Source organism: Crotalus tigris, unplaced genomic scaffold (assembly GCF_016545835.1).
Source record: "Crotalus tigris isolate CLP2741 ecotype Arizona unplaced genomic scaffold, ASM1654583v1 scf7180000019553.37968852642:3898890, whole genome shotgun sequence".
Classification (NCBI taxonomy): Eukaryota; Metazoa; Chordata; class Lepidosauria; order Squamata; family Viperidae; genus Crotalus; species Crotalus tigris.
The window spans coordinates 944,863-965,305 of NW_024097591.1; the positions used below are offsets into that span (position 1 = coordinate 944,863).

The window sequence follows — 20,443 nt, forward strand, 5'->3', positions numbered from 1 at the left end:
AAAGAAGGGAAGGAAAGGAAGATAAACTATGAAGGAAAAGAAGACAGAAGGAAAGGGGAGAGGGAGGAAGGAAAGGGAAAGCAAGGAAAGCAGTTAGCTCGGTAGAAAAGAAGTGAGGTGGGAAGGAAGGAGAAAAGGAAAGAACGGAGGAGGAAAGAAGAAAAGAAAGGGAAATGGGAGGGGAAGGAAAGGAAAGGAAGATAAAAGAAGGGGGGAAAAAGGAAGGAGGAAATAAAAGAAGATAGGTAAGAAGACAGGAAAGGAGGAAGGAAGGAAAGAAGAAAAGGAGAGGAGGAAAGGAAAGAAGGAAACAGGAAAGGAAGGAGGAAGGGAGCGCGCTTCTTCTGACCGGCTTGCAAGGTCGTGGGAAGGGGAGTAGAAAGTTTAGAGTTGCGGAGGGGTCGTTTGCACCCCGGGCTGCTTCTCCCGCGGGTCTCCAGCCTCCATGCGGGGGTGCAGAATTCAGCAGCTCGGAGGGACGAACGCCGCCCCTATTTAAACGGAGAGTAACTAATACGGGTTGTTCGGCTTGGTGGCTCCACGCCTTTGCAATTCCAGACCTGGCGACTACCACTTCCGGCATGCTCAGGGGCCAGGCCGGCAGTGGAATTCTGGGAGCTAGAGTCCGCGCGTGCGCTCTCGGAAGTTGCCAGCCTTCAGGACTTCCGGGTTATATTTAAAGGACAATGGCTGGTTTGAGGAGTAAATAAGAGGGGGGGGGGGGAGAGCAAATCTCCCCATTTTTCCTAAGATTTGGGGGTTGGTTTCCTTTTTTTTTTAGGGTCTCCCCACGTGGCAGATACAAACCTGAATGTTGTGCTTTGCTTAATCATAGTTTGTCCATGTTATTAAATCAAAGTTGGCTGAACTGACCCGTACCTTGCATGAATTGACCCAACACTTTATGCATTAAAAGTACTGCAGTTTCATTTACAGTTAATGATGAATGAGACATTTTGGAAAATGATGAGATCCACATAAAATTACATTGCATGGTAGGATTTATGACTTACCATTTTGTTGTTACCAAGACTTTAACCACCAGAGACAAATTCCATGTGTGTCCAATTATATTTGGCCAATAAAGCATATTCTTATCTGGTTAAGCTTTAATGTCCAGGATGCTTTGTGCAGCAAGCAATTTTTACAAATCTTTGGGGCTGTTTCCCCCCCCATCTTTATAATCCTGAGCTTGCCAGCTTTTTCTTTTTCTACGCATTGCAGTTTCCCCCCAAATGTCTTATTTATTTTGTTCCCAGCTATTTTTGCTTGTGGGAACAGAAACCACCCAGAGCAGGGTAGCCTTTAAATTAAAATAAAATAAAATCTTTTGCCAAGAGATGTGCTTCACGACAGGTTTTATCCTGCTGGAGGGAAAAACCAGGGTCATTTACAAGGTATATAAATGTCTTTATGGAGAATTCTCTTTTTGGAAGGAGACGTTTGAGGAATCCCCCCCCCCCCAATTCACAGAAAAGTCCGTCCGTCATAGGCCGGAGAACACCACACACCAAGTCCCAAGATTTTAAGAATAACTTTACTAGGCAGAGTGTTTCCAAGGACTGGAAGGAAAACATAGAAGCTAGAGTTTGCTGGAAAGGACGGCCTTCTTGGAGGAAAACAATCAGGTACACGCCAAAGTAGAACCAGGTGCTACGCTACGACTGAGAGACCGCACCTAAGAATGAGGAAACTTAACGACTGGGGGAAAAAACCCAATAAAATAACAGCACCGTCAAGCGTTTGGGAAGCTCCCTCTTTCTCAGTCTGAAAGTTTTAAAGAGTTCTCATGACAGCTGTCAACTTTGCTGCGTGTGTTTGCAACTGTTGACCCGTCTCAGTGTATACGTGACTTTTGAGAGGGTTGCTACAGGGGGGAAAAAAGGCGTCAGGTGAAGAATTTGCCGAAAATTCCTAAAAATGGTGTTTCCGAAAGAAAATGGAGGAAAGTGTTTCTTTCTTTTTCTTTCTTTCTTTCTTTCCTTTCTTTTTCTCTTTTTCTTTCTTTCCTTTCTTTCCTTCTTTCTCTCTCTTTCTTTGGCTTCTGATTTTGTCTTCTTGGCCGTCTACTTCTCTTAGCGTCTCTTCCAACTCCCGGTGGCGCTGGGAACTCCGACAGGGAAAAGTCGTGGTTCCTCCCTCCATCCCAGCGGCAAAAGGTTTTCAGAGGCACAGTGTTCCCCACTCATTTAATTTACAATGAAGAAATTTTATTTACAAAACCAGGTGTATCTCAACAATAAAAACGCTGCTCCGATCGGATTTTTTGGGTCGTCGCTCAGTGGATAAACGCCACTTCGGGGATCTTGTGCTCAGCCTGGGAGAAGAAAAAAAAAAAGGGGGTGGGGAGAAACACCTGAGAAATTGTAGCCTTCTCCGCGTCTCGGCAAACATCCTCCAGGTGTCTTTTGGGGGGTGTCCTGGACTACGGCACAGGTAGTCCTCGACTCACAACGGTTCGTTTAGCGGCCGTTCAAAGTTACAACGGCTCTGGGAAAAAGGATCTGATGAAAGCGGTTGTAACGCCCCCCACCGTCGCGCGATCAAAATTCGGAGGCTTGGCCAACTGGTTCCTCTTTATGACGGTCGCCGTGGCCCGGGGTCACGCGCTACCCTTTTGCGAAGTTGTTCAATGGAGTTTTGCCCCATTTTACGACCTTTCTTGACATTCAGCGAATCCCTGCGGGGGTTGAGCTAGTAAATCTGGCCTTCCCCGCTTCTCAGAGGTCACAAAAAAAGGGGCTCTGGGATGCGGCAACCGCCATAAATAGGAGCCGGTTGCCAAGCACCCGAGTTTTGATCACGTGACCGTGGGGACGCCGCGACGGTTGTAAAATGTGAAAAACAGCCATAAGCTCCTTGTTTTTTTGAAGCCATTGTAACATTGGTCACTAAGTGAACTGGTGTAAGTTGAGGACTCCCTGTACAGTGCCCAGAATTCCCAGGGAGAGGCACCGCTGCTCGCACTGAGCGCAGAGAGGAGTCGGTTTGTGTCCCCCAAGGCAGAGGGGAGGCTCACCTTCAGCTGGGTGTAGGCGTGGGCCGCTTTTGCGTAGTTCCAATCGTTGTCCAACAGGCACCTGGGGAGGGAGGGAGAGAAAAAAAGAGGAGGGAGAGAGGGAGAAAGAGTTAGGAGGAGAAAGGGAGAAAGAAAGGGAGGGAGAGGGACAGAAAAAAGAGATAGAAGGAGAAAGAGAAAAAGGGAGGGGGGAGAGAAAGGGAGAGACGGAGAGAAAGAAAGAAAGAAAGAAAGAAAGAAAGAAAGAAAGAAAGAAAGAAAGAGAGAGAGAGAGAGAGAGAGAAAGAAAGAGGGAGGGAGGGACAGAAAAAAGGAGAGGGAAAGAAAAAGAGAGAAAGGGAGGGAGAGAAAGGGAGGGAGAAAGAGAAAGAGGGAGGGAGAGAGAGAGTCCTTAAGGAGAGACCCCCAGTGTCGGTCAGACCCCCTCTATGCCTCTACCCACTACCCCTTCCTGCCCCAGCTCCCCCCCCCCACCCGGCACTCACTTTTGAGACCACTCCAGGTTCATGCCCGACTGCAAGGAGAAATTCTGCAGCATTTCCTGCTGTTCGGCCGTCAGGGTGGGCCCGGGGCTGGAAGAGGGCATGGGCTCGGCCGAGGGGGTAGGCACGGGGCTGGAGGAAGGGGTGGGGGCCGGCATGACGAAGGCTTTGCGGATTTCTATGTTGTTGGCTTTCCGGATGAAGAGCTGGTCGTTCACGATGCTCAACCTGGTGGAAAGGGAGGAGGAAGAGCTGGTTTTCTTGCAGACGCTTCACGACCCAACTAGGTAACATCATCAGGGCTAGAAGGAAGGAGGAGTTGGAGGACTGTGGGGTCCTTGGTGCTCTCTGAGCTTGGAGGGTTCCTTGCAGACGTTTCACGACCCAACTAGGTAACACTATCAGGGCTATACTGGAGGGTGCTGGGTTTATCGACAAAAACGCCCTTTGAAGAGGTTTTGACTTTGGGAGTCATTCTTTCAAGGGGGAGGGGCTGAGAGAGACAGACAGGGACTGACTCCAAGGGTCTAAGGCGGGATTCGAACCGGGGTCCCCTTCAATCCCTGCCGGCCAGCACTCTCAAGTCCAGGGTTGGCCCCCAATTCTCCTGCCTGAAGCCGCTGCCCTTACCCGCTGTGGCCCACCGGAACAGCAATGAAGACCCGGGTGAAGGCGCGGACCAGGTCCCGACACCGGGAATCCACTGGAGAGGGAGAAGAAACGGAGAGGGGGGGGGGTCAGGAAGGAGCCCTGCCTGCTGAGGCCCGACCCACCCCCCCTGCGCTGTAGGACGTGGCCTTTCGACCACACACACACACACACACACACACACACACACACACACACACACACACCTTCCTTAAAGATTCCGCTCAGGGTAAAACACAGCAGCGAATTCTGCAACGAGAAAAGCAGCCGCATTAAAAACGGAGGGGGCGCGCTCCTCTCTACGTCCTTGACTTAACAACCATTGATTTGTTTAGTGACTGCTCAAAGTCGTAACACCCCTGAGAAAGTTAACCGATGAGTGTTTTTCGCAGTTACAACCGTTAACGGAGCCCGTTGTAAATCGGACCCAGCCGGTCTCTTCTCCTTACGACTCACCGTTTGCGCGCAGACGTCCACCACGAAGGAGTTCACGTCGTGCTGGGTCTTGGGCAACTCGCTGAGGAAAGCCACCACGTTCAACTTGGTGTGTTTGAGGAGCCTGAAGCGCATGGCTGAAGGGCGGGGAGAGAAAACAGGAGGTTAATCGGGTCTTTCTACCAAAAGACACCCCCCCCCCAAAAAAAACTAAAATCGAAAGGGAAGCAGAAGCTACAATGGAAGGAATGAGGAACAGAAAGAAAGGATGCCCAACAGGCACATGGTGATTGGCCCAAAGTCACCCAGCTGGCTTTCGTGGCTAAGGTGGGACTAGAACTCACAGTCTCCTGGTGATTGGCCCAAAGTCACCCAGCTGGCTTTCGTGGCTAAGGTGGGACTAGAACTCACCGTCTCCTGGTTCCTAGCAGATGCCTTCACTATTAGACCAAACTAGCTCTAGCTAACGGATTTAACTTGTTAAGGAATTGAAGCTGGGAACAAAGAAAGGGGAGGAATGGAAACTTTCCACGCCTTTCAAAGAAAGGATTTCGCTTTGCGCCCAAGCCCTCTTTCCTGGCTCCGTCACCCCCAAGCCCCTTTTTTAAATCACGATTTGCTTACAAGGATCCTTCAGTCGCTTCACGTTCCGGCTGTTTTTGAAATATTCAGCCAAAGAGTTCCTGCAGGCAAAAAATAAAATAAAAATAAGAAATAGAAGACTTCAGCGCACGTTTTTAAATCATGAAACCGGGGACCGGATCGCGGAACGAAAAGGAAGCGGAGGCAAACAAATCCAGCTTAACTAGATGGCCTGCTCCAACAGGGGGAATGCAGCCACCGAGTTTTAAATCGTCTGTCCTCACACCCTGTGTCGGGTGTTAAAATGGAATAATGCTGAATTTCCCCAACAAAGCAAAAAAAAGCAAAGAAACCCAGAGACAGACCTGTAAGGGTGATTCACGGAGAAGGGGATGCTCAGCGAACAGCAGGCCCCTTCGTGATAGGCATCCAGCAGCCCTTGCCGGTCGCCAGAATCGTAGATGGCGTAATATCTGGAAGGGAAGCGACACCTGTGCGTCAGCGCAAACCGCGTGAAACACCGTGCTTTCGTGGAATGTGGCATAACTGAGTGGAAAGGGACCTTGGGGATCTTGTAGTCCAACCCCCCCTAACTCAAGGAGATCCTATACAATTCCGGACGAAGGGCTGTCCCGTGTCTTCTTAAAAGTCTCCAATGATGGAGAAGGAAGGAAGGAAGGAAGGAAGGAAGGAAGGAAGGAAGGAAGGAAGGAAGGAAGGAAGGAAGGAAGGAAGGAAGGAAGGAAGGAAGGGATAACAGAGTTGGAAGGGACTTTGGAGGTCATCTAATCCAACCCCCTGCTCAAGGCATCGTCTCTCTGAAAAGCATCAACTGACTTACAATTACTCTTAAAAAATAAAAGACTACCCAAAGACCAGGAGGACTGGCCTGGCCTTCCAAAAATGCCCGTGCCTCCTCTACACTGAGCTCCTCTCCTTACGCGGAGTAAGTCTTTGGGTGGCTCACCGCCCTTTCGTGATTAATCCGAGCGATACTCACTGTTGCAAAAAACGGACGATCAGCATTTTCAAGCCTTCCGAGGCAAAATAACTGCCCTGCGGAAAGAACGGCGACAAAGAGGCTGATTTGAAAGAGACGGTGGCCCAGGTGGCCCAAGAGGGACGGCCGTACTCGGCAGACTCTCGGGTTGTCCGTATCAGCGCCCCCCCCTTTCCCGCCTGCCCCTTCCCCCAAGCCTTGGCCTACCTTGCAGGGAGGCAAAGTGGTCGGCGTTTCGACATCGAAGGAGATCGGCGGGGGCAGCTCGTGCCCGTCCTGCGGGCGGGAAAGAGGGGAGCCTTGTCAAATGTGCCTGGCCACACACAGCCCCAAGGACACGTTCCCCAAAACCGGTCAGCTTTGGATAACTCACCAGACGCAGCAGCTTGGGGAACCGTTCTCGGATGGCGCTGTTGGGAAAAGAAGAGTGAGCACGCAGCAATGTCCAGGTGGCCTAGCCCGTCCCCTCCCTCTGCCTGCCTGCCTGCCTGCCTGAGTGGGCCCTATCGCCCACCCTTGCCCGCCCGTTTCGCTCATCTTAGGAATAATCTTAGGAATAATAATCTTAGGAATAATTCCCTGTGGTGTTGTCAGACTGGTCTGAGCCTTGGAAAAACGGCTGTCAAGAGCTGAGAAACGGGTCACTTGACTTGCCAGCATCTTTACATGGCAAGCTGTGAAATGGGCAGATTGCTACCTTCTTGGTTTCTTGGGAAGGCGTTTACACACCCACGAGGGCTTTAAAACAAGAGCCATCAGACGACTGGGTGTGCCTAAGGCTTGCACCCAGGCCCAGTCTCTTAGGCCAGGCGCTAAACAGAGCACGTTAAAAGCCCTGAAAAGGACAGCACCTCTTAAAGGAAGCTATCCCTTCTACAATTGTTAAAAGCTCCATCACTGGCCAGTTCAGTACAAGAATATGATGCTCAACCCCTCTTAAGGAGAAAACATTGCATCAGAATAGAATAGAGCTGGAAGGGACCTTGGAGGTCTTCTAGTCCAGCCCCCCTGCTCAAACAGGAGAACCTACACCCTCTCGGACAGGTGAGCGTCTAGCCTTTTCTTAAAAATCTCCAGCGATGGGGCGCCCACGATTTCTGGAGGCAAGCAGTTCCACTGGTGAATTGTCCTCCCTGTCAGGAGGTTTCTCCTTAATTCCAGGTTGCTTCTCTCTCTGATCAGTTTCCAACCGTTGTTTCTTGTCCTGCCTTCAGGGGCTTTGGAGAATAATTTGACACTCCGCCTTCCTTGTGGCAGCCCCTCAAATACTATACTGGAACACTGCCATCATGTCCCCACCCCCTATTTCTTCTTTTCTTTAGACTAGCCAAACCCTGCAGCCGTTCTTTGTATGTTTTGGCCTCCAGGCCTTGGATCATCTTAGTTGCTCTTCTCTTGATTTTTTTCCCAAACTCAGGGCATCAGTTTTGATTCGCCGGAAACTTCTGTCTTTTTAAGAGAAGTAAGTCCAGCTTCTTATTACCCCTGCGTGGAACAGGGGTGACCGTTGGCTTGATGCTAGGAGACAGCACGCCACGGCTCTGGGCCCCTCAACGCAAGCCTCAGTAGAATACCCTGTAAAAGGGGCCATTTTTCCCCTGGGCTAGTTTTACACCTGCAAACAGGCGGGAGAGACAGGTGTTCTTTTTTTAAATTTTATTTTAAAGAGGCTGCGTGGCTGGAAGAGTCTCTGCACTTACCTGAAGGAGTACTCACCTGCTTGCCCCATTTATAGGAGAAACGCTCCTGCGGAGTTGGGGGGGAGGGAGGACAAGGGGAGGGAGGGCACTAGCCGAGGTGTCCCATCGGTCCTGGACATGCCAGAAGCCACTTCCTGGCCTCCGACTTTTTAATAATAATAATAAAGTTGGAAGGGACCTTGGAGGTCATCCAGTCCAACCCCCTGCTCAGGCAGGGAACCCTATGCCATTTCAGACAAAGGGCTGTCCGGTGTCTTTTTAAAAAACTTCCAGTGTTGGAAACAATAATGACAATAATAATAAAGTTGGAAGGGACCTTGGAGGTCATCTAGTCCAACCCCTTGCTCAGGCAGGAAAACCTATACCATTTTGTACAAAGGGCTGTCCAGTCTCTTCTTAAAAAACGTCCAGTGTTGGAAACAATAATGATAATAATAATAATAATAATAATAATAATAATAATAATAATAATAATAATAATAACAATAAAGTTGGAAGGGACCTTGGAGGTCATCCAGTCCAACCCCCTGCTCAGGCAGGAAACCCTACACCATTTCCAGTCCAGTCTCTGCTTAAAAACTTCCAGTTTTAAAACGCTTTTTTTTAAAAAAACGTTCCTATATCAAGGTCTAAACTTAATTAATGGCTGTAGACGGCAGGCAGTCAAGGGAATCCCAGAAGTAATAATAAAAAAAGGTGTGTGTGTGTGTGTGTGTGTGTGATTGAGAAGCCCCCTGACTCCGTTGTGCACGGCCTCCTCCATCCTCAAAGCCCTATGGGCATTGCCCTCCCATCGCCAAGGTCCCAGTGGGATGCCTGCCTGCCTGCCTGCCATTTGGCTTGAAGCCTTCTCCGGCGAGGCGCGAGGGATTTGCCGGTTCGCTCGCCGCGGGCTCCGTGAGGATTTCAGCTCGGGAGAAACATCGCACGCATGCGCTCGGGCTGATTTAACTTGAGACCATCTCCCTTTTTCTCGAGCTGTTTTGGGAGCCGCCGTGCCGGGAGGAAAAGCATGAAAAGAGGAGGAGCCCCCCCCCGGGCTTTGGTCCGCCACCTTCCACCACCGGGAGGGCTCGTTGCGGGCCGCCGTCTTGACTGTGCCTGTCTTAGGTTGTTCCTCCCATGGAGGAATCTTACCCGTCATTGGCTAACCAGCCGTCTCGCCGGGGCCGCAGGGGCATCCTCGCCGTCCGTCGGGCAGCCTTTGTGCCGACGACGTTGCAAGCCCAGGAAGTGTCAAATCCTGGCCCTTCAAACAGAGGAGGCAGGCCCGGAATGGCAGGCTCGGGCTAAGGGAGGTGGGCCAGCCACAGAGGGAAGCGGGAGAGGATGGCGAAGGCCGTGCGCCCGGAGGTCTTGGGGGACCCCCAAGGAGAAAAGACTGGTGTGTGTGTCTGTGTGTGGGTGTGTGTGAGGACAGGGATGTATTAACAAGAGGAGGAGGAGGAGAAGGATGAGGAAAGGATATACGGGCACTTGCTCAAAAAAAAAATAAAAAAAAGAAAGAAAGCAAACTTTAATCGCTTTGTAGGGTGAGAAGGAACCCCGTTCAGGCAGTGCTCCAATCTAGCTGCAATAAAACCACGGTCAGAACACATCGCAAAGCAAGTTGGGAGAAGGCAGAAGGATTCCAGCCGGGAAGGCAGCCTCCTGGGAAGGCAGCCCTCAACCAGGCGGGGCGAGAAGGCCTCTGGGACAGAACTGGGGGGGGGGGGACTGGCACCCCCGTCACGGTCTGGGCCATGGGCAGGGCGGCTCTCCTCCGGGTAGGCGAGTCAGGCCCGAGGACCCTGCGGCTCACCTGATATAAACGGAGCGGTCCCGAAAGTTGTCGCACAGGGTGTTGTTCTCCAGCCAGAGTTCGACCAGCTTTAAACCTTTCAGCTTGTCCAGCTCGTGTTCGGTCTTCAGCTGGGGAGAGTCAAGAGGGAAGGGGGGGGGGGGAGGAGGAGGAGGCCGAGTCAGACAGAGGCGAGTTTGCTAAGCCCCAATCCAGCTTTGAGGAGGAGGAGTCGTCCCCCCCCCCCGGGCTTACCTGGTTACAAGATAAATTGAGGATCTTCAGATTGGGAGCTTTCTGATGCAGCTCCGACATGTCGTCAAGACGGTACAGCTTGTTGTCGCTCAGATTGAGGGACAGGAGCTGCAAAGGGAAGAGAGGGTTGTGGGTCAGACAAGCTGTGGCAATTTAGAAGCCTTATGCAGAAAAGCCTGCCGGGTGACTTTGGGCCAGGCCTGCTCTCATGGCCCAGCCCACCTCACAAGATTGTTGTTCTTGTGATGGGGAAAACAGCAGCAGGAGTACTATGCACACCCTATTTATAAAGGTAGGGTGGTACACAAGTAAATACAGATGGCTCAAAAAAATACCGCTTAGCGGCATTCAGAAAAAAACACGGATGCAGGGGGTTGGACTAGAAGACCTCCAAGGTCCCTTCTAACTGTTTCTATTCTATTCTATTCTATTCTATTCTATTCTATTCTATTCTATTCTATTCTATTCTTCTGTAATTCTATTCTCTATCATCTATTCTATTCTATTCTATTCTATTCTATTCTGTAATTCTATTCTATTCTCTATCGTTATTCTATTCTATTCTATTCCATTCCATTCTATTCTATTCTTCTGTAATTCTATTCTATTCTGTAATTCTATTCTGTAATTCTATTGTATTCTATTGTATTGTATTGTATTGTATTCTATTCTATTCTTCTCCATTGGAAACAGGAAAAAAAAGTTAGAAATGCTGAGTTTTAAGGATGAGTGATTGGCCCACACCGCAGCCTTTCCCCCCCAATGGGGGGGGGGAATGTCCATCAAAGCAGCCCACGACTGTTTGAACTTGGAACTTGGAAACTTTGCAAAATCCACATTTTTTTGCATGGCCCGATCCAGGACGGGGGAAAAAGGGCTGACCTCGGGGATGTTGTCGTTGATGATCTGCAGCACAGCAATCATACAGTTTCGGCGGTTCAACACAATGTCGATATTTTGGGCTATCAGATCTGGGAAGGGGAGAGGAGAATAAAGGAGGTGATTGTTCACTTCGGAAGGGAATAGGTGCCCAGCCTTTTGAGAATGGACTCTTGAGCGGTGCAGACTTTGTGACACAAACAAAGAGAGTTACATTTACTTCCTCGTGTGTGTGTCTGTGTGTCTCCGTGTGTGTTTGTGTAGGGCTGGACTGGTTTTAAATCGGGACTGGTTTCAAATCTACCCTGTCCGTGGGAGAAAAGAGAAGGGGAGGACGACTTACCGGGATCTGCGTGAATATTTTTCAGATCCAACGCTTGATGGGAGCTATCGTATCTTTTACTCATACATTGCTGAAAGCAGGAGGAGAAGATTACTTGAGAGGGGGCCGTGGAGATTTGCATCCCTCCCCCCCCCCCCAAAAAAAAGCCAGAGAGCAAATCTCATTTGAAAACATGGGTCAGAGGAGAGCCAAACAACAACAGGAAGCTTACTGAGTCTCCAGGCTGCTCCTCTGCTAATTAGAGTTGTGGGTCTCCTCCCTGTTGTTTCAGCAACCAGGCGCTTCTGCATCTCAGCAATTGCAGAGATGGTGAGACCACAGCCCAGGGGGGGTCTTCAAACGTGGCCCTCTGATGACTTGTGGACTCCCAGAATTCCTCAGCCAGCCTGCCTGGCTGAGGGATTCTGGGAGTTGAAGTCCACGTCATCAAAGGGCCAAGTTGGAAGACCCCCCTGCCGTAATCTCTGATTTATGAAATATATATGTCTCCTGTGTCACCTGCAGGTGAGTTTAGATTATTCTTGCTTTCTTTTTCTTCCTTCCTTCCCTTCCTCTCCCCCCCCCCCATCTTTCTCTCTCCTCTATACCATTTCTCAATTTCCTCCCTCCTTTTCTTCCTTCCTTCCTTCCTTTCTCCCTCTCCTACACCATCTCTCAATTTTCTTCCTTCCTCTCTACCCTATATGCTCTCAATTTCTTTCCTCCCTCCCTTTCCCCTTTTTCTTTCTTTCTTCCCTCCCTTTTTTCTCTTCTTCCTGTCCTTCCTTTATTCCCATTCCTCCTTTCCTTTGATCTTTTTCTTCGTCCCTTCCTTCCTATTCTTTTCCTGTTTTCCTCTCTTTTCCCTTTCTCTCCCTCTTCTTCCCGTCCTTCCTTTTTTCCCATTCCTCCCTCCCTTTGATCTTTCTTCTTCTTCCTCCCTTCCTGTCCTCTTTTCTTCCTTTTCATTCCTTCTTTTCCTTCCTTCCCTCTCTTTCTTTGCCCCAGCGGAGAACCACCTGTCTGGCAAGCCAGCAGGAACATGTTGCCACGTTCAAATCGTTTACCTTCAGCTGCTCAATGTCTTCTGGTTTCAGTTCGTGCTGGACAGTGGTGGGTGGGTTGCAGGCGTTTATCAGTATCGCCACCTGAAACAAAGCCGAAACAAAAGGCTCGTGTGGAAGGGGAAAACGACAACCAATCGGTTTTAAAGGGGCTGTTTTTTACCTATTTTACCTATGTTTTTTGCTTACTTCAGTTAGTTAGTAGTGGAAATTTAAATTTCCAAGCGGGGAGTGTTCTGGACAGTGGTAAACCTGACTAGAGCATGTATCTCTATGTTAGAATATCTGGCATTTATTGGGTTAAGTGCTGTCTCCCTAAGAGATGGCTTATGGGTAATGTAGTTTTAGCTAGTCAGCTATAGCATGTTAGTAGGTTAGTGGGAGGAGTTTCTAAAGGGCATCACAGGATTTCCTGGACAAAAGCCAGTTGAGGAATGTCTTTGTCTGAGTCAGCATGGAGTTACATCAGGACCCAGATGACCTCATTTCCACGCTAGAAATTGGTATGGAGAAAGTATTAATTTCTCACTTATGGGAATGAACAGATGGGTAATATACAGAAGAAGCAACCATCGTAAATGCATGTAGTTCTCTGAATAAATATTTATCTGTTTTGCGATCATTTCTATTGAGTTTATCTGTCTGACCCAGTTTTACAACGCATCTTAACTCTGCGTCAGAACAGGGGCTGCTCTGGAGGCAGGCTCTCCCACCCCAGCACCTCCCAAGCCAGGGAGCACAAACCTTGTACCCGTCTGGAGAACAGATTTTCCGAGAAATCTGCTTAAGGGCGTTGGCCACGGAAGTCTCCTCCACGTAAAACACCACCCGATTGTTCACGCAGTGGAACTATAAGACGAAGAAAGCACCGTACTGGGATCAAACAGCTCTTTCCCACTTAAAATACCAGCTAAAATAAAGCTGACATTCACGATAATGGGAAAACGGCCCAAAACTTTGGTTATTGTATAGACAGCGAAGGTAACAATAACCAGGTTAGGTCCTATTAAACGGCCAGACGTATCAGATACCTCCCGATTCCGGATGTATCAGAAACTATCCACCCTCCAGCATGATTTCTACTCAACTGGTACACCTGGTCCCCGTTTAGGGACCACAATTGGGACTTTTTAAGTGAGGCAGTCACTAAGTAAAACTGTGAGTGTGCTTAAAATCTTCATTCGGCTTTTCGCCTGAGCTGCAACAGTGGGAAATACAATGACTGGTTCTACCGCTCCTTTGTCATTAGTGACGTCACTGCGAACGGTCACTAAACAGGGACTCCCCGTTCTCAAACCCTCTGGTATCTAGTCAAGAGATCCTACAGACTGTGCAGGCAGTCCTCGGCTTACGACCACAATCAAGGCTAAAGTGTATTGTCGCTGAGACAGTTTGGGGTCGGTTTTGCCCCATTTTACGACCTTTCTAGCAAAAGCTGCTAAGTGAATCGCTGCAGCTGTGGTGTTAACGGTCGTTAAGCGGGTTCTGGATTTCCCCCATGCACTTTGCTGATCGAAAGGTCGCCAAAGGGGATCACGTGAGCCCCCCCCCCCTCGGGACGCCGCAACCGTCATAAACACGAGTCAGTTGCCGAGCGTCCGAATTTTGATCACGTGACCCCGGGGATGCTGCGACGGCCATTAAGCGTGAAATTATCATTAAGTCCCTTTTGGCAGGGCTGTGGTAACTTTGAACCGTCACTAAACGAACTGCCTTAAGTCGAGGACTACCTGTAGAGCTTCGAGGGACCGGGAGGGCTCGCTTACCTCAACGGGGTCGAAGGGAACGCTGCAAATTTCTCGTATTGCGTTCATCAACCAACTCTTTTCGTATTTCCTTCCGTAAGGAATCTGACGAGGAAGCACACGAGAAGCCGGTCAATAAATAAATAAATAAATCAGGATTTCTAAGGCACAACTGAGCAGCAGATTCTCTCTCTCTCTCATCTGCTGCTAACTAATAGCCCTTTAAGGGAACAGGTGCACCAGCTGTTAACACTGAAAGGGCCCTGGGAGGTGGAGGGGGAAAAAAGGCTTTCTTCCTACAGCTGTCATCAAAGCTTTTTGACTTTACTTTCAAATCCTGACTGGCAGATTCCTCTAAATATCTACATATATCTATCTCTATATCTCTCCACCCATCCATCCTTTCAATCATCTATCTATCTATCTACCCTTTCAATCATCCATCCATCCTTTCAATCATCTATCTATCTATCTATCTATCTATCTATCTATCTATCTATCTATCTATCTATCTATCTATCTATCTATCTATCTCTGTTTACCTACTTATCTACCTACGTACTTACCTACCTACCTACCTACATATATTAAAAGAATACCACAGCATTTTCTTTCTGCGGCCCCTCCATTCCAATTTCTTTATTCGAAGGATTTCCTGACCATATTTTAAATCTCAACTCTTCCAGAATGTATTTATTGGATTTTTAAATCACAACTTTATTTTTATAAACAGAACTGAAAACATACCTAATACCTAATGCCCCCCTCTATTTTTCCCACAACAATAAAGCCTATGAGGTGAGCTGGGCTGAGAGGGAGGAACTGGCCCAAAGTCACCCAACTGGCTTTCATGCCTAAGGCAGAATTAGAACTCACCATCTCCTGTTTTCTAGCCTTGTGCCTTAGCTAGCCAGACCCAACCAAATTCATAAGAAGAAAAACTGCAAGCCGGTGAGGACAATTAAGACTCAAGAGACAAGAAGAGGGCCAGGGAAGGAAGACACTAGCCGTTCCTGAAAAAGCCCGAAATGGCTCAGTTCAAAACTGGAGGAATGTCTTGAGCACAACAGATCTACTCTGTTGTACCACGGTCCTTCTGAACGGCCAAACGCCTGCGCTCCTGCTCCGTGGCTCACCGTAATCTTGAACCAAGTCTTCTTGCTGACTGGCCCCTTGTGAGCAGGAGCACGGTCTCCAATATTCAGATTCCGTCTCACGATGGCGTTCATAAGGCTCGGCGTCCCTCGGTCTGGTCGGTGCGGACGTGACCCGTAAGGAGTACTAAGAGGTAAAGAAACATTTTTTTACTATGGACCACAGAGACCCAATTGAATTCATTTGCCCGGAGTGAAATTCAGATCAGTAGAAATGTCACAGACGATGATAGATAGATAGACAGACAGATAGATAGATAGATAGATAATAGATAGATCGTTGTAAGTTGAAGATTACTTATATATTTTTTTAATTTTCTTTTTAAGTGACAGTTCTACTTTAATAAATGAGGCTACCTAGAATACTAGCAGTCTGTAATTTCTAAATCATGAACATGTTCCGGTTACTAGTTTCCCAGCTGCTTTAACTCCACAGTTCTTTTGTCTAATTATTAGGGTGGCCAATGAATTCCCCAGCTTCCTAGAAGCAAACCCCGGAATTTCTCAGCCAGGAAATGAATCTGGTTAGGCAGGAAAGGCTGACTTTTCCCCAGCGCATGCTTTTCATGTTGCATATAAAAGGTTCTACATGTAGACTAAGACATTAAACCAAAACAAACATACATCTGTTGACTGTGCATTTATTACTTTACAACAGGGATTAACTACAGCCCCCCCCCCAAAAAAAAACTGTGAAAGTCCCTTTTAGCTAGAAGTTGGGGGGCTTATGAAAACTGGCCAAAAAAAAAAAGGAATCTTTTTGTTTTGACCCAACCCTGAGTATGTCTAGTTTAACGAAGAGAAGGACGAGGGGTGACATGATAGCAGTGTTCCAATATCTCAGGGACTGCCCCAAAGAAGAGGGAGTCAAGCTATTCTCCAAAGCCCCCAAAGGCAGGAGAAGAAGCAACGGATAGAAACTAATCAAGGAGAGAAGCAACCTAGAACTAAGGAGAAACTTCCTGACAGTGAGGACATTTAACCAGTGGAACAACCTGCCTCCAGAAGCGGTGAATGCTCCAATACTGGAAGTTTTTAAGAAGAGACTGGACAGCCATTTGTCTGAAATGGGATAGGGTTTCCTGCCTGAGCAGGGGGTTGGACTAGATGACCTCCAAGGTCCCTTCCAACTCTATTATTATTGTTATTGTTATATTATTGTTCTACTGTCAGGAAATTTCTCCTTAGTTCTCAGTTGCTTCTCTCCTTGATTGGTTTCCATCCGTTGCTTCTTGTCCTGCCTTCGGGTGCTTTGAAGAACAGGCTGACTCTATTCCTATTATTATCATCATCATCATTATTATTAGTGACTATCCAAGAGAAGCTGTTTCTCACTAGCGTGTCCGGAGCACTTCGTGGGCATCGCTCATGAGGACGTCCCCATCGTCATCGTCAAGCCAGCTACGAGGGCCGGAGCCAGAACTGTTCCAGCCGCGCTGGTGGTGGCCCATCTCACTGTACATTTTTCCCCGGAAGGGGACACGGCCCTTTCTCCTCCGCCCAAAGCTCCTGTTGCTGCCACCCACCCGGTCGTCATGTTCTGCAAAAAAAGGAGAGCAGATCCAAACCTTGGTGGGCCATTTTGACAACAGTTCAGTTGTGTGAACAGACCGCAGGCAAAGTATTCAGAGCGAGGTATTCCTCAACTTTAGGTGGACTTCGACTCCCAGAATTCCCCAGCTGGCTTGTTGCTAAGGTTGAGGAACATCGGTTTGGAGAAACGAGGATTGGGTCAGTTAAGGCAGGGGTCCCCAACCCAGTCCGGGCTGCGGCATGTCAGCAACCGGTCCGCACAAACAAGCAAAGCCCCATCTGCGGGATGCAGCCAGCACACAAAAGCACAGACACACACCGGTCCGCGGAAAAACCACTCTCCACGGAATTTTTGATGGCCAAAAGGTTGGGGACCTCTGGTTTAAGGTCTCCTGCCTTGAGCAGAGGGTTGGATGGATGACCTCCAAGGTCCCTTCCAACGGTGTTATTCTGTTATTCCTGGCCCATAGGGTTGGGAATGCAGGCCAGTCTGCATTTGGGGATTGTGAATGCCCTTCAAAATGGTTCATGCCTTCCAACAGTGTCCTAAATCAGGGGTTGCCAATCCCCGGTCTGTGGACCGATACCAGGCTGCGGCATGCCAGCAACCGGTCCGCACAAGCAAGCAAAGCCCCATCCGTGGGAGGCAGGCAACACACAAAACCATACACCCTCCGGTCCGTGGAAAAACCTCTATTCGTGTAACCAGTCCCTGATGCCCAAAAGGCTGGGGACCTCTGAGTTAAGGCTCCAAAACGGACCAGAGTTCACTGAATTACACACACAGCTAGTCCTCAACTTACAACAGTCCGCTTAGTGGCTGTTCAAAGTTACAACGGCACCAGCAAAAGTGGCTTAGGACCGTTTTTGACAGTTACGGCCATTGCAGCGTTTGCCCCACGGTCACGTGACGAAGATTCAGACACTTAGGTAACTGACTCATCTTTATGACGGTCGCAGCGTCCCGGGGGGCATCACGTGATTCCCCTTCTGTGACCATCCGACAATGGGGAAAGTCAGATTCACTTAACAATGGTGTGGCTAACTTAACAAGGAAGTCTTTTTTCCAGTGCCGTTGTAACTTTCAAACCGTCACTAAACGAACGGTTGTAAGGCAATGACTGTCTGCAGACAGCACGCTGTCGGTGCCCACAAATCTACTGCATCCGACTCCATGTTTCAGTTGTAATATTTCAAAGGGAGACCCTTAAGGATTACATTTACACACACACAGACACAGACACAAATCTATTGCACCCAACCCCATGTTTCAATTGTAATAATTCAAAGGGAGACCCTTAAAGATTAGGTTTACACACACACACACACACACACAGAGACACACACAAATCTATTGCACCCAACCCCATGTTTCAATTGTAATAATTCAAAGGGAGACCCTTCTTAAGGATTAGATTCACACAAAAACACACACACACACACCGTTTTTCCTTAGGATGCCTCCAAACTCGGGGGTTTCCCCTTTTTTTGTTTTCCCCATCACAGCAACCCCGCAAGGTAGGCCGGGCAGAGAAAGAGAACCCCCCACGTGGCGCTTCTCGGGGAGGGGGAGGGGAGGGCTCGAGCCCCTCCCCCATCAGCCCCTTCCCAGGCAACGACCCCTCCCGCTTCCCCGAGGTGCCTTTCCTTCCCATGCACAACGACCCTGCGAGGTAGGCCGGGCTGGCCGGGGACGCTCTGGGAAGCCCTTCCCCGCCCCCCCACTCACCGCTGTATCCGCCTTTCCCGCCGTCGGCCATGAAGGGAGCCCCGTTGGCGGGCACCTCGGAGAACGGCTGCCTGCCACACGAGCGCTCGAGCGGAAGGCTGGAGAGGCGCCTCTGAGAGTCTTTGGCCGCCGCAACCGCCGCCTTTCTCCTCCCCCCTCTCGCACGAAGGAGGCGTCGCTCCAAATCGCCCGATGCGCATGTGCGGCAGGTAGCGCGCAGGCGCGGTGAGGGACTTCCGGAGAGCGCGCCGCGCGGGGGAAGGTCGGAACGCAGGCCGCACAGGCGCGTATCGCTCCCCTCCTCCTTTCTAGCCGCTTTTGCAACCATAGACATAGAGCAAGGGTCTTCAAACTTGGCCCTTTTGTGACTATTGGACTTCAACTCCCAGAATTCCTCAGACAGCGTGCCTGGCTGAGGAATTCTGGGCGTTGAAGTCCACGAGTCAAGGGGTCTTCAAAGTTGGCCGTTTTGTGACTTGTGGACTTCAACTCCCAGAATTCCCCAGCCAGGCATCCCTGGTTGAGGAATTCTGGGAGTTGAAGTCCACCAGTCACAAAAGGGCCAAGTTTGAAGACCCCTGACTTAGAGGCAGAAAGGAGGTTGGGGAAGGCTGGCCTCTTGGAAAAACTTCCAAAGCTTGATTGTTACAGTTGGCCCTGAATGGTGGTTTAGAGGGATGCCTTGCCCTTCACCTGTTGGCACCGTTTGGTGGGCTTATTAAAGTTGGAAGAGGTCATGTGTCGTGCTAATAAAACTGGTATGATGTCTGAGCGTTTTAATGTAATTTATATCCCACAAACTGAAGATCAGCAAATTTAACAGGAGGATAAGGATGCTACTTCTAATGTGCTGTACCGGTAGCCCTTGATTTATACCAATTAGGATCACAGTTTCTGTTGCTAAGCAATGGTGGTTACGTCAGTCACACCTAAAGATGGGAAGACCTGGAAAAAACTCTGATTTTTTTCCTGTTTTTTTCCAGAAAAATTGAGAAAAAAAGAAGCGTGGAATATGTTCTTTTCCAAAGATAAATAATATATCTATGACATGGTATTCAAACTATATAGCACAAAGACCTTAATGAAAGATTTCTGAGGTTGATGGTTTCTTGTTATTTTTTTGTAGCTTTTGAGCAGGGGTCTTCAAATTTGGCCCTTTTATGACTTGTGGACTCCAACTCCCAGAATCCCTCAGCCAGGCATGCTGGCTGAGGAATTCTGGGAGTCTCCAAGTCATAAAAGGGCCAAGTTTGAAGACCCCTCTTTTGAGGGAAAGGGGGATGGTTACCTGTTTTATTGCAAGCATAATACTTTTATACACACTGCATTTCACGCAGTTGGTAAAACTACTCCACGCTGAACTTTTTTTCCCCAATTTTTTCAAAATTTCTATTTTTTTCCAGAAATTCCCAGAAATTTTACATCTCTAGTCCCACCTGATTTTATGACCTGTTTTGCCACGCATGGTTATGAGGCTCGCTGAATGGCTGCAAAACAAATGGCTGTAAGTCAAGGACCACTTGTACATATATAAGCTGTGACTTTGCCTGTGGCTATCGCTGCACCCTTAAAGGAGGGACCGCACAGCACACAAAACCCCGTTTAACACATCCTAAACAGATCAAAACCTGGATTGGCAGAGCCCAAACAAAGCTACAATAATCCCACGGGCTGGATTCACACAGCCTCCCTGGATTAGGTTGAACGCGTCTGCGGAACGGAAAAAGCTTCCTGGAGGGGAAGCAAAACATCTTCAAAGAAAAAGAAAAAAAAAAAACAACCCAAGGAAGTCTTGAAAAAGCACTTTTGGGACAACCCTGGGCTGAATGGCGGACGATCTCCATAGAGGGAAAAAAAAGTGGAGGTCAACATTTAAGAGGCATCTAATCAAGGCCGGCACACACAAGACGCAAGAAGGGGTGGGATGTTGGTTTAAAGTAGGCTTTTCCGTTTAATCGTTTTCAGAGCACAAGGGAGAGCTGGGACTGCTTGCTGATAAAGTCTGGATTAGAAACAGCTCGTTCCCACCGACAGCGGATAGATCCCCCCCCCCACCCTTACTGGCCCAGTCTCTTAGAAGGAGCACGTTTTTGCAGAATGGAGGAAGATACCGACA

General features: G+C 48.9%; 1 protein-coding gene across 1 annotated transcript; it reads right to left on the minus strand.

Annotated features, from left to right (window-relative positions):
• Positions 1-1,519: 1,519 nt before the first annotated feature.
• NXF1 (nuclear RNA export factor 1) lies at positions 1,520-18,670 on the minus strand. Its single transcript, XM_039363257.1, has 21 exons — positions 18,328-18,670; positions 16,401-16,605; positions 15,048-15,192; positions 13,933-14,016; positions 12,911-13,015; positions 12,170-12,250; positions 11,124-11,193; positions 10,784-10,872; positions 9,902-10,009; positions 9,668-9,777; positions 6,540-6,576; positions 6,374-6,442; positions 6,167-6,222; positions 5,532-5,639; positions 5,209-5,267; positions 4,606-4,721; positions 4,356-4,398; positions 4,132-4,204; positions 3,505-3,729; positions 3,020-3,080; positions 1,520-2,317 (listed from the first exon to the last, which is right to left on the minus strand). The coding sequence occupies exons 1-21, from the start codon at positions 18,659-18,661 to the stop codon at positions 2,279-2,281; spliced, it is 2,217 nt and encodes a 738-aa protein (XP_039219191.1). The 5' UTR covers positions 18,662-18,670; the 3' UTR covers positions 1,520-2,278.
• Positions 18,671-20,443: the final 1,773 nt, after the last annotated feature.